Source organism: Odocoileus virginianus, chromosome 3 (assembly GCF_023699985.2).
Source record: "Odocoileus virginianus isolate 20LAN1187 ecotype Illinois chromosome 3, Ovbor_1.2, whole genome shotgun sequence".
Taxonomy (NCBI): Eukaryota; Metazoa; Chordata; class Mammalia; order Artiodactyla; family Cervidae; genus Odocoileus; species Odocoileus virginianus.
The window spans coordinates 87,714,255-87,726,324 of NC_069676.1; the positions used below are offsets into that span (position 1 = coordinate 87,714,255).

At 34.9% G+C, this 12,070-nt stretch overlaps 1 protein-coding gene across 8 annotated transcripts in view; it reads right to left on the reverse strand.

Annotated features, from left to right (window-relative positions):
* The window catches only part of ARB2A (ARB2 cotranscriptional regulator A), a 396,180-nt gene that overhangs the window by 279,579 nt on the left and 104,531 nt on the right, over positions 1 to 12,070 (reverse strand). For 7 of the 8 annotated variants that reach the window (XM_070465818.1, XM_070465815.1, XM_070465816.1 and 4 more), the window contains one exon: positions 7,578 to 7,769. The exons of the other annotated variant lie outside the window; for it this stretch is intronic. In XM_070465818.1, coding sequence (XP_070321919.1) covers positions 7,578 to 7,769 — 192 coding nt within the window. The remainder of the gene's footprint in view (positions 1 to 7,577; positions 7,770 to 12,070) is intronic. 8 annotated transcript variants of the gene reach the window in all.

A 12,070-nucleotide genomic window follows, 5' to 3' on the forward strand; every position in this document is an offset into this window, starting at 1 on the left:
AATTCTATACCTAGATGAATTACTAAAATGAGCAAGTAAAATAAAGGCATTTTTCACAAATAAAAGGTTTCAAAAATTGATCTTGTACTCACTCTTTGATTCCAACAAAATGAGGGCATATATCCAAAAAGCTAGGGTCATGAGATCCAGGAAAACAGGTCAAACATCAGAGAGAATCTAAGTGGAGGCCCAGGATGAGAGACAGGTAGGCAGGCTTCGAAAGTAAGCAGTCCAGATTGAAACAAAGTTCAAGAGTTCCAAAAGAAAGCTCTCCAGATGAACATGAAATTATAAGATTGTCTGATAACTTTGGCCATGTAAAAAATTAGAGAGGCCAATCAGAATTAACAACTATTACAAAGAAAACACAAAAAATAACTAGGAAATTATTAATTCTATGAAAGTAAACTTGTAGCAGAAATGAAGAGCAACCATAGCATCTATCTGGCTCAGCCATAAGCAATATTAAAAGTAGCAGTAATACTGTAAAGTTTGATTGCTGAACCAATCCAGGAACTGTGGGAGTGGGAAAGAGATTCTTATCGGCCATAACAGAAAGTGACTGATATATGAAGAGACAGCATTATAATTTAAAAATATGGATATAGAGAATATAAGTAAAAGCAAAAAGTATTGAGAGTTACTACATCTAGGGAACAGGACTAACAGGTGATGAAGGATTATGAAAGGATAATCTTTATTTTGACATATACCATTTTTTTACTTGATTTTTCAGATTATATGCTTGTATCCTCTGATATTTTAGTTAAGTTTTAAGTGTAGATTTATCTGTCTTGCTCAAGATATGACATGCTCCTTCTCCTAGGATTTGTGTCTTTATTCTCATAAACACTCTAATATATAGATTTTTCACCCATTCTTTTCTACTGCTTTTCTGAAATGTATATTAGAGGATCACTAGATCTTATGCTATTCTAACAGGGCTTCCCCGGTGGCTCATCGGTAAACAATCCACCTACAGTGCGGGAGCCGCAGAAGACATGAGTTCAATCCCTGGATTGGAAAGATCTCCCGGAGGAGGAAATGGCAATCCACTCTAATATTTTTGCCTGGAGAATCCCACATACAGAGGAGCCTGGCAGGTTACAGTCCACAGGATCACAAAGAGTTGGACATGAATGAAGAGATTTAGCATGAATATTCTATTCTCCGTGACGTTTTATCTATCATAATTTTTTCCTCAGGTTTTCTCTGCTTAATCCTACATACTATGTTCCTCAATTGTAGCTTTTAATTTACTAATTCTTCTTTCAACTGTTTGTTATAGTTGCTTGATTTGACTTTTCTTTGTGATAATCAGTTCCTCAAATGATTTTTAGTTTCTGACTAAAATTCTTCTTTATTAGGGAGTCACCCTGGGTTGTAAAGTGTTGCTACTGGCACTTTCCCTGGTACTCCAGTAGTTTCATCAGTCCAGAATCCATTTTTACATGAATATACATTGCTTAAATTCCCAAACTAATTAAGTTGTCTAAATTCAACCTGCAAATCCAAATATACCTTTGGGTTAGGATCTTTGGCTTCTATTTCTCAAGGGAGAGAGTGTTTATGTATTCCACCTAGCACTTTAGAAAACTAATTTTTGCACCTTAAAAACTAAGAAAGATGCTTCCAGGGCACTAGCAACACACAGTGGTCTTAGTTTTACATGCCTCGTCTCAGGCTCAGAGCCGTGATGTGGGCCCGCTGGGGGCAGGTTTTATATCTCATCATATCTCCCCTTTGCGCTACAATGCCCGCCAGGGACTTACTACTGTGCCTTTAGGTTCTCTCCTGGAGTCAGGCATTCAAAGATTCCTTTTCTATCCTTTGAACATAATTCGGTATTTAAAGGGCTTCGGTAGTGGCTCAGCTGGTAAAGAATCTACCTGCAATGCAGGAGACCTGAGTTTGATCCCCGGGTTGGGAAGATCCCCTGAAGAAAGGAACAGCTATCTGCTCCAGTATTCTGGCCTGGAGAGTTCCATGGGCTATACAGTCCATGGAGTTGCAAAGAGTCAGACACGACTTAGTGACTTTCACTTTTAGGTATTTAATATTTTTCTTGTTGCTATGTCTTATTCCATTATTTCTCAGTGTGAGGAATAAGTGCCTGTTAATTAGCTCAGTCCACTGTGTTATAGAACCCAAACTGTATAAATTACATTGATAAATATAGCATTAGTCTTTAAAACTTAGATATTAACAATATGAAAGTAATATTCAAAGTAATTAATTATGAAAACAGCAGATTCTTCTGAATAATCCTATGAGAAATTATTTTTAAGAAGTTGGTTTAGTGGAGTTACTAGATTTCTAGTGAAATTATTACAATTATAAATTTTAAGTCATGTTGGATATGAAACACCTGCAATTTGAAAGTACACTTTCATCATTTAAACTTTTACTTCACCGATCCTATTATAAAATATTTTTTAGAACTTCTCATCCTCTGTCAAACTAAATATAATTGTCATCAAGTTCTACCTTATCTATTTACACCTAGAGCCTGAAAAGTATACATAAATTCTCAACCAATCCAAACAATATTACCTATCCCAGCTAGTGTGGTGCATAATCAGCAGCATTCGCATCACCTCAGATATTCTCATATACATAAATCCTTAGGCCCCAACCAACCTTCTGAATTAAAACCTGGGATCCGAACAGGGCAATCTGATCCAAGAAATCCTCCAGGTGTTTCTGGTGCATGGTAAAAATTTGACTTTATACGGGTTTCCAGACCACAAAAATTTTGACAGTGCATACATGCCAGTCAGTCAAAGCCTTGACAGGAACAGATCAGTGAGGTACCTAAGGTGCAAAATTTGAGGAGGCATTCACTCTCGGGGACGTACAAGGAGTGCACATCCTGAGAGTGAACGATTCCTTAAATTTCACACTCTAATACCACTCCTGCAATTAGAAATGAAACGACTTAAGTGTCATCTACTTTCTTTGCCCTTTGTATAGAGATCAACTAAAATGCCTCAGTTCAGTTCAGTTCAGTTCAGTCGCTCAGTCGTGTCCAACTCTTTGTGACCCCATGGACGGCAGCACGCCAGGCTTCCCTGTCCATCACCAACTCCCGGAGCTTATTCAAAGTCATGTCCACTGAGTCGGTGATACCATCCAACCATCTCATCCTGTCATCCCCTTTTCCTCCCGCCTTCAATCATTCCCAGGATCAGGGTCTTTTCAAATGAGTCAACTCTTCTCATGAGGTGGCCAAAGTATTGGAGTTTCAGCTTCAGCATCAGTCCTGCCAATGAATATTCAGGCCTGATTTCCGTTAGGATGGACTGGTTGGATCTCCTCGCAGTCCAAGGGACTCTCAAGAGTCTTCTCCAACACTGCAGTTCAAAAGTATCAATTCTTCGGTGCTCAGCTTTCTTTAAAGTCCAACTCTCACACCTGTACATGACTATTGGAAAAACCATAGCCTTGACTAGATGGACATTTGTCAGCAAAGTAATGTCTCTGCTTTATAATATGCTGTCTAGGTTGGTCATAACTTTTCTTCCAAAGAGCAAGCGTCTTTTAATTTCATGGCTGCAGTCACCATCTGCAGTGATTTTGGAGCCCAAGGAAATAAAGTGTCTCACTGTTTCCATTGTTTCCCCATCTATTTGCCATGCATTGATGGGACCAGATGCCATGATCTTAGTTTTCTGAATGTTGAGCTTTAAACCAACTTTTTCACTCTCCTCTTTCACTTTCATCAAGAGGCTCTTTAGTTCTTCTTCACTTTCTGTCATAAGGGTGGTGTCATCTGCATATTTGAGGTTACTGATATTTCTCCTGGCAATCCTGATTCCTGACTTTATTTTTGGGGGCTCCAAAATCACTGCAGATGGTGATTGCAGCCATGAAATTAAAAGACACTTACTCCTGGGAAGGAAAATTATGACCAAAAAAAGCAGAGACATTATTTTGTCAACAAAGGTCCATCTAGTCAAGGCTATGGTTTTTCCTGTAGTCATGTATGGATGTGAGAGTTGGACTATAAGGAAAGTTGAGCAGAGGAGAATTGATGTTTTTAAACTGTGGTTTCGGAGAAGACTCTTAAGAGTCCCTTGGATTGCAAGGAGATCCAATCAGTCCATCCTAAGGGAAATCAGTCCTGGGTATTCATTGGAAGGACTGATGTTAAAGCTGAGACTCCAATATTTTGGCTACCTGATGCAGAGAGGTGACTCATTTGAAAAGATCCTGATGTTGGGAAAGATTGAAGGGGACGACAGAGGATGAGATGGTTAGATGGCATCACCGACTCAATGGACATGAGTTTGGGTAAACTCCAGGAGTTGGTGATGGACAGGGAGGCCTGGTGTGCTGCGGTTCATGGGGTCGCAAAGAGTTGGACACGACTGAGCGACAGAACTGAACTGAACTGAACTGAATCCTGATTCCAGCTTGTGCTTCATCCAGCCCAGCATTTCGCATGATGTACTCTGTGTATAGGTTAAATAAGCAGGGTGACAATATACAGCCTTGATGTACCCCTTTCCCAATTTGGAACCAGTCTGTTGGTCCACGTCCAGTTCTAACTGTTGCTTCTTCACCTGCAGACAGATTTCTTGGGAGGCAGGTCAGGTGGTCTGGTATTCCCATCTCTTTAAGAATTTTCCACAGTTTGTTGTGATCCACAAAGTACTTGGCTATATGAGACACGCTTTTATACTCCAAGTAATATATTGCAATATTACGCATTGAAGATTGTTAAGCACTGAAAATAATAGCTATGGTAACCCGAGAAGCAACTGGGGATTTATCAAATATGTAGTATTACTCCAACATGAAACCTTAATACATTTTTAATAATAAAATTCTTAAGTATCTAAACTGCAAGGATTGGATTATCTGTAGTTTCCAAACTGTGACTCATGGAGCCCAAGGGTCAGGGAAGAAATCTCAGGGGCTATTGTGGAGGTGGTGTCAGCCTTCACTTCAGCTTCTACCAAAGTGACTCCAGAGATTCAAACACAAGTTTTGTTTTGTTTTTTTACAAAACAGTCCACTTAGAGGCAGGGTTCTACTATTGGGAAAAAGTTTTAACCTTACCATTATATGACTCCTATTTGGGGACCTTTAATATTATACTAAAAATCTGCAAGGGATATAGCATAAATATATTAACACTGAGTAGAGAAAATATTCTCTGGCCTGCAAAATATCAGAATTTACTTCAGTTGTGATATGAAAATTGACAGACCATGGAAAATAGAACAGTGGCTCCCTGCCTTTCATAAACTACAGAAACATTTCTTTAAATCATTTTAGAAAAAAAGATCAAAAAATAAAAACAAGCAGGGCCGGGGCTGCTGCTGCTGCTGCTAAGTCGCTTCAGTCGTGTCCGACTCTGTGCGACCCCATAGACGGCAGCCCACCAGGCTCCCCCGTCCCTGGGATTCTTGAGGCCAGAACACTGGAGTGGGTTGCCATTTCCTTCTCCAATGCATGAGAGTGAAAAGTGAAAGGGAAGTCGCTCAGTCGTGTCCGACTCTTAGCGACGCCATGGACTGCAGAGGGCAGGGGCTAATCTCATTTGAAAGTAAAAATGAGACAGCTTCTTTCTCTCAATTAGTCTTCCTCTTCCTGCTTCCTAAAATTCCATCGTTTCCCCTACCTGTCTTACCCTCCAACCACACACAAACATGGAGCAGCCCATGAAGAATTATCAGAGAAGTACCATGAAAAAGCAAAGCTGAAGTAGTACAAATCATTTTATCTAAATTAAAAAGAGATAACCATTTTTAAATATTCATCATGTAGAAAGTTACCAGAATGAAGTTCATAAAATCGAGAATAAAGTACATAATCTGAACTTTTCAAAGTATACAACATAAACACTAAATACGAAAGAACTCAGAAATCAGATGATTTTTTTCAAGGAATTATGAGTTGCTCTGATTGAGAAAAGCAGAAAAAAGTCAAGACAACGAAATGCTGTAACCCCTCCAATTATATTTCTACTTAAAAGAACGAAATGACTGACTGTTCTAACAAAACTTCCTCCCTCTTGTTTGGGATCTCAACAGATAGTTTGTTCAAAGGTATTTGAGATGGTTTTCTCTATACTCTTTCACTTCAAAAAACCTTATACAAGAACATTTTGGGATGGGAATAGCTTAGTTACTTACTAACACAAACAATGTAACTTACATAAAATATTTCACCAAGCACTCATTTGTACAAATATCTGATTTGCTTTACTAAATTGTATTTTCAAGGATTCACTGAACTGTGATCACATTTCACATAAAGTGTTCTTAAAATACATTGACAGGATCTGTTCCAAACATAAACTAATATGCCAGAGAGTAAGTTCATTTCACTATTCATAACCTGAAATATAAAACAATTTAACAACAAATTAAGTGAATTACTTAAAAATAAACTAAATTTATTTAAGTTACTTAAATTCTAATTAAAAAACACACCATTGAAGTTTGCAACCAATCAAAAGTGATATCTTTGGTTCTTTGCATGTCTAAGAAGACTGAAACAAAATATACAATTCGCCTATGAAATTCTACTTGCAGCATTTTAAGTGTCTCAAAGTCTATTAACAAAATATTCTTTAGGAGCTGAGCTGGGCTTTAATCTTACCATTTCAGAGTTAACAAGTAAGAAACATATCTTTCACCTTTGCATTCATTAGTGTATCAAATGATTCCTTACCTATTTTAATTACAAAAATAAAGTAGCTCTTATAAAGCATACATGGACACATATATTCCTAAATAACTTTACATTCCTATATTAAACTTTTATAAGTAAAGATGCCACTTTATTTTTTTTCTGAAGAAAACTTCTACTCATATGTGAAAGAAAACCAACTTTGCAAAGTTTAACTATTCATTGGAGAACTTAAGAATGAAAGAGTAAAACAAGTCGCCAAACATGAACATGTAACAAAGCGAGGTCAGAAAAGGCAATTTCACTACCACAGGAAAGAGAACCTGGAACACAGTTTTCAAATACCAACTTCTAAAAAGTCTGAATTTAAGTAAGAATAAAATAATTCAGTAAATAATGCAATTTACCACCTTGTGTTTGTCTTATTCTTAAGCGTTGTGTTTGTGGGCTCTCAAGAGTTTTTATTTATTTATTTTTGAACACAGAAAATTGCTGTTATTCCAACTCTTTTTTTAAAAGAATAAAATATTAATTTAATGTAGCAGGTTTCCTTTAGTTTCTAACTTCACTAAATCAGGTAGGTGAAGATTTATAAAAGCAGTCATATTTTTTTCAGAAGTATTTTCAGTAATACTGGTATTTTAATACTGGTATTCTAAAGTGATATTTCATGCAATAAGAAACAAAAAATTAGAACTGAAAATACTCATTTCAAAGACATTATTTAAATCATTTGTACACTGAAGATGTCTTTTTATTTTTTGCTGTAACTGCAAAATAATGCAGAATAATCTTTCACTACAAATAAAATGATAACAATTTAAAGATAAGACTATGTTTAGGAAAGATTTTTTAAAAGACATGATAAAATAATTTATAACACATAATAAAACAGCTATAAAATGCCAAAAAAATATAAAGGAAATTGCACTTACATCCATAGCTCTCTTAATAAAAGGGATCTGTGTGCCACTGTCCAGATCTTCATTTATAATAAGCCTTCTAGCCCACTGACCTGCCCTGACAACACCACTACCATGAATTAAAACCATCAGTTTCTGTGGATTTGTCAAAGCATCCTCACTCATAAAGATAAAACTCTTTGGTTCACTTTCAGTGGCATCTACCTGTAATTAAAAAAAATTAAATAATAAATAAATGTTTTCTGATCATAGACACAAATGAGAAAACAACTAGTGGTTAATACAAATTATAGAACAGCTGTTACAGAATTATAGAAGTAAAAAAACTTTAAAATAAAATTAAAATATTCATTAGAGATTAACACTTACATATAAGGTAGAGGAGCAAAAAGACATGATGGTAATTAAAATATAAAAATATAGAAAAGAATACTGGAAATATGTCTTTCTCCATTGCTACTGTATATCAGTATTATATTATCATTACAAAAAAGAATAATTTTAAGTGCTTCCTAAAACCTACATACTATGCTAAATGTTTTTAAAACATTATTTCAACTAATCACAATTCTATTAAGGTGAGACTATTATTATATTTGTTTATAGATGAAGAAGTTGAGGCCTGGAGAGTTTAAATAACTCGCCCAAATCACACAGATATTAAGCCTATAGGTCATAACAGAAATATGCTGCATCTAAAATAAACAGAAAACCCAATTGGAGAATACACATATTGGAAAACTACAGATTAGTGAGGAAAACTACTAAGCTTTTAACAAACATAGGAAAGGGAACTATTTAAAAATTCAAACACCAACTGTTCTATGTAAATAGACTTTGACATTTTATTCAGTGTGTGAACACAGGATTATATAACAAATACTTTGTGAAATAATACTATCTGTATACTTTGATAACCTTATGCATTAGTTACTCATAGAATGAAAAGTGAATATTTTTAGTTATTTTGATTATACATAATATTTAGGTTTAAACTAGATTCAGATTTCAAAGAGTTAGCGATTTTTAGAGAAGGGTAACTTCCCAATCTTTTATCATGTATGTCATGCCATGCCCCATCATTCTCATCAGCAGTGGCAAGTAACAACGAATGGCAGGCTTTGTGTGACCAGGTCAGAGCCAGAAGTTAAAATCTTGACAGGTGATTGATAAACACATCCTCAAATAGAGAAGGTCAATTCATATGCTGGGCAATGCAATAGCACCTCACTTCATCAACAGTATACAGTCATAAAATTATCAACATAATAAAGAAAAAAATCAATGCCATTAAGTGCCCTAGATTCCAAACGGGCCCAGTCACTACTTCTGGGACAAGAAAAAAATTAAAATCTCTGTACTTCTAAAACAATCAGACTGGCCAGTAACAGATGCTGAGCCACCCATGTACACAGCACAAAGGTAACTATTTCAGCGAGAGGGCGGGGCCACAGGCTTAAGGAAAAATGCGTCTTCCCAGTGAGGCCTGCTCTGACCACTCCACTTAAACACTTCCCAAAGAGTTATCTACTATCAGCCTCTGTTTTATTTCCCTCTAGCACATATAATGCAACCTAATGTGCTTTACTTTATATCTGGTTGTATGTTTGTTTATTAGCCATCCGTTCCCTCTACTAAAGTACAGGAAGGCATAGACCTGTGTCTCCAGTGTATTACCAAATGTACAGAAGAAAGGCTGGCACATTATAGGCACTGAGTTATACAAGAATGTATAAACTTCTAGACTAAAGAATCTTAATCAAGCCTCACCAGTGACTTCCTTTAGATAAAAGGCATTTAACTAAACAATGTGTCCTCTTAACTTGGTTATAATACTTGACTGGTTCAGAAAGCACAAATGAAAGATTAAACTAATGCATGATTACAGAGAATTTTAAAAGAGCTACACAATGCTTAGAATCAAAATGACATAACTATATCTTTATTAGTAGTAAGTAAATATGACGTAAGAGAAGGAAGTACAACACTACCACATGTGATGTCTAGAATTAACAAATTACTATAATAACAATAGATATGACTGAAGTCATAGAGGAAGAAAAGTGGATGGGAGACAGAGCAAACCAAATCTGAGAAGAAAAACTCCCTTTTACCCAGGAACATTATAAGAGAACGGAGGAATCATTCAGTTAAAACAGCTTGAAAAAAGAAAGAAAATGGTAATAAGAACAAAAGAAAAATGAAAAGGCAAAGCTGTCAGTGAATAATAAAACATAAAACAGAGACCACAGAGGTTTCCAGTCATTCATTTACCAAAAAGTATGTCTAAATAGGTGCAAATAAGAGAGGCTCTTAAAGTCAGTGAGGCCTTAATGGATCCTGGAATATATGGAAATGGACATCTGTTTATCTTAATGAAAAAAAAACCCTAGCTATAGACTTTCTAGAAGGTGCTGACCACTGTTCCTTTTTTCTATCCTACTAAATAAGTCCCCTGAAACCAAGCACCTCAGTCAGTTTTTAAAGGTGGAATTAAATTCCACAGTAATCACTTTAAAACTGGAAGGGTACTTATTTTCTGAAGATAAACATGTGTTTTTTTTATGATACTGTTCAAGAATTTTTTAAGGGAAGGGGCAACAAATAAAAATTTTACTTGAACATGCAAATACATTGATTTTAAAAATATCAGAACATTAGATGATTTAAGGAAAAAAATGAACAGTGTAATAGTATTAATGATAAAGGAGGAAAAGTGATATTTAAGGTGGTAATTGAATAATATTCATCTCAAAATAATGCAGAACTGTGATTCTGCAGTTGATCATTTACTCTAAAGTTATTGCCAATTTAAAATAGAAAAATATCTATATGAATAAAATAAAGTTTTCTTCATTAAATCTCTCTCTCTCTCTCTCTTTTTTAACTTTCTGGCTGCATCTCATGGCATGGATGTGTGGATCTCAGCACTTTGACCAGGGAGCAAAACCGTGCCCCCTGTATTTTAAGCACAGAGCCTTAACCACTGGACCACCAGGGAAATCCCTAACTTAAGTCTGGGATGTTTTGTTTTGAAATGACTGTTCCCATGCCATTTATCTTCTAATAATGGTAATTTACTAAGATGAGCTTTCATTAAGGAAAACACAAAAGGTCATTCCAAGTGTACCACCTCTATTATAGACAAATCAATGTCTAAGACCAATTGGTCAGTGAGCCTACACCAAACAGTTCCTTGCAGTTAACAATTCATTTTGGGATATTTATGAAAATCACTAATTTTGAAGTTTATTTAAATATGATTGAATAAATCAAATGAAAATCTGTAGTTAACTCACATATCCAATATTCTATATAAGAGTGAAAAGCTAAAATTGAGAATATTTTGTACCTATTTATGTGAGGTGGAGAGTCAACGTGATCATGAGCCATGATCATGACCTTTACTGTCAAATCACGGGCTTCTACAGAGTAGTATCAATTAAAAAGAATTATTTCCTTATTAAATATTTCAACTATAAGACTAAAACTCAGTTCATCATCAGTAAAAGAAAAAAAAATTGGTGATCTATCTTTAGAAAAAAAAAATGACTGAACAAAAGAATAAACCCGATTCTCACTGCTAGCTTTGGGATTTAAGAGAACTCAGGAGAAAACTAATACTTAGGGAAGAAAAATATCATAATTATATAAAATATGTTATGATAACTTATGATAATATGTTATGATAACAGATTAATTTTCTAAAATAAAAAAAAGTTTCCTTTTCATTTATAAAATTAGGAAATCTTTCCTAACCAAAAATGGACATAATGGTTGTTACAGATCTCATACAATGAAAAGCTTTCTCTGTGTAATATTAGATTTAAATTTAAATAAGAGGAAAATAATTCAAGTCCTTCTAAATCTAATCTCAGGCTTTCTACACAAAAATGAAATAATTATATAACATGACAGATATGGCCAATTGTCTTGTAATTTGTTCTAGAAACCCAGGGAATTAAACTGAGTTTAAAGGTTCAATATTGCAAAGTTAAAGGACTCAATACTAATTAATTGTGCTGTAACAATGGATTAACCTAAGGCTCTTTAAGTATCATTCATCAGAAGTTTCAAAAGAAATAGAGTTAACCAAAAAAGGAGACTGGACAAAGTGACAAAATTCTACCTTACTTTCCAGAAGACCAAATTCAACATATAGTTTTAATAGAGTGAGACACTAGACCTAAAGTCGAAAACAAAACAAGAGGTTTGAATCCAGAAAACGACTTTTACATTCACTCTCAAAAAAAATACTAAAATCTTGGTTTTCACCTAAGTCAAAAGGAAAGTTTTCAAATAAACAAGTGTTGGCCTAGTGATTACATATAATAATACTGCATTCACTAGTATATCACTAGCACATGGAAAAGTGCCTGGCACCCTAAAATAAATATTTGTTGAATGAATAAGTTAATAAACAACAATATGACCTAGTACTTGAAGTTATCTATAGAAAATTAAATATAAAATAGAGATCTTTTTAAAAAATCAACTTATGTAAG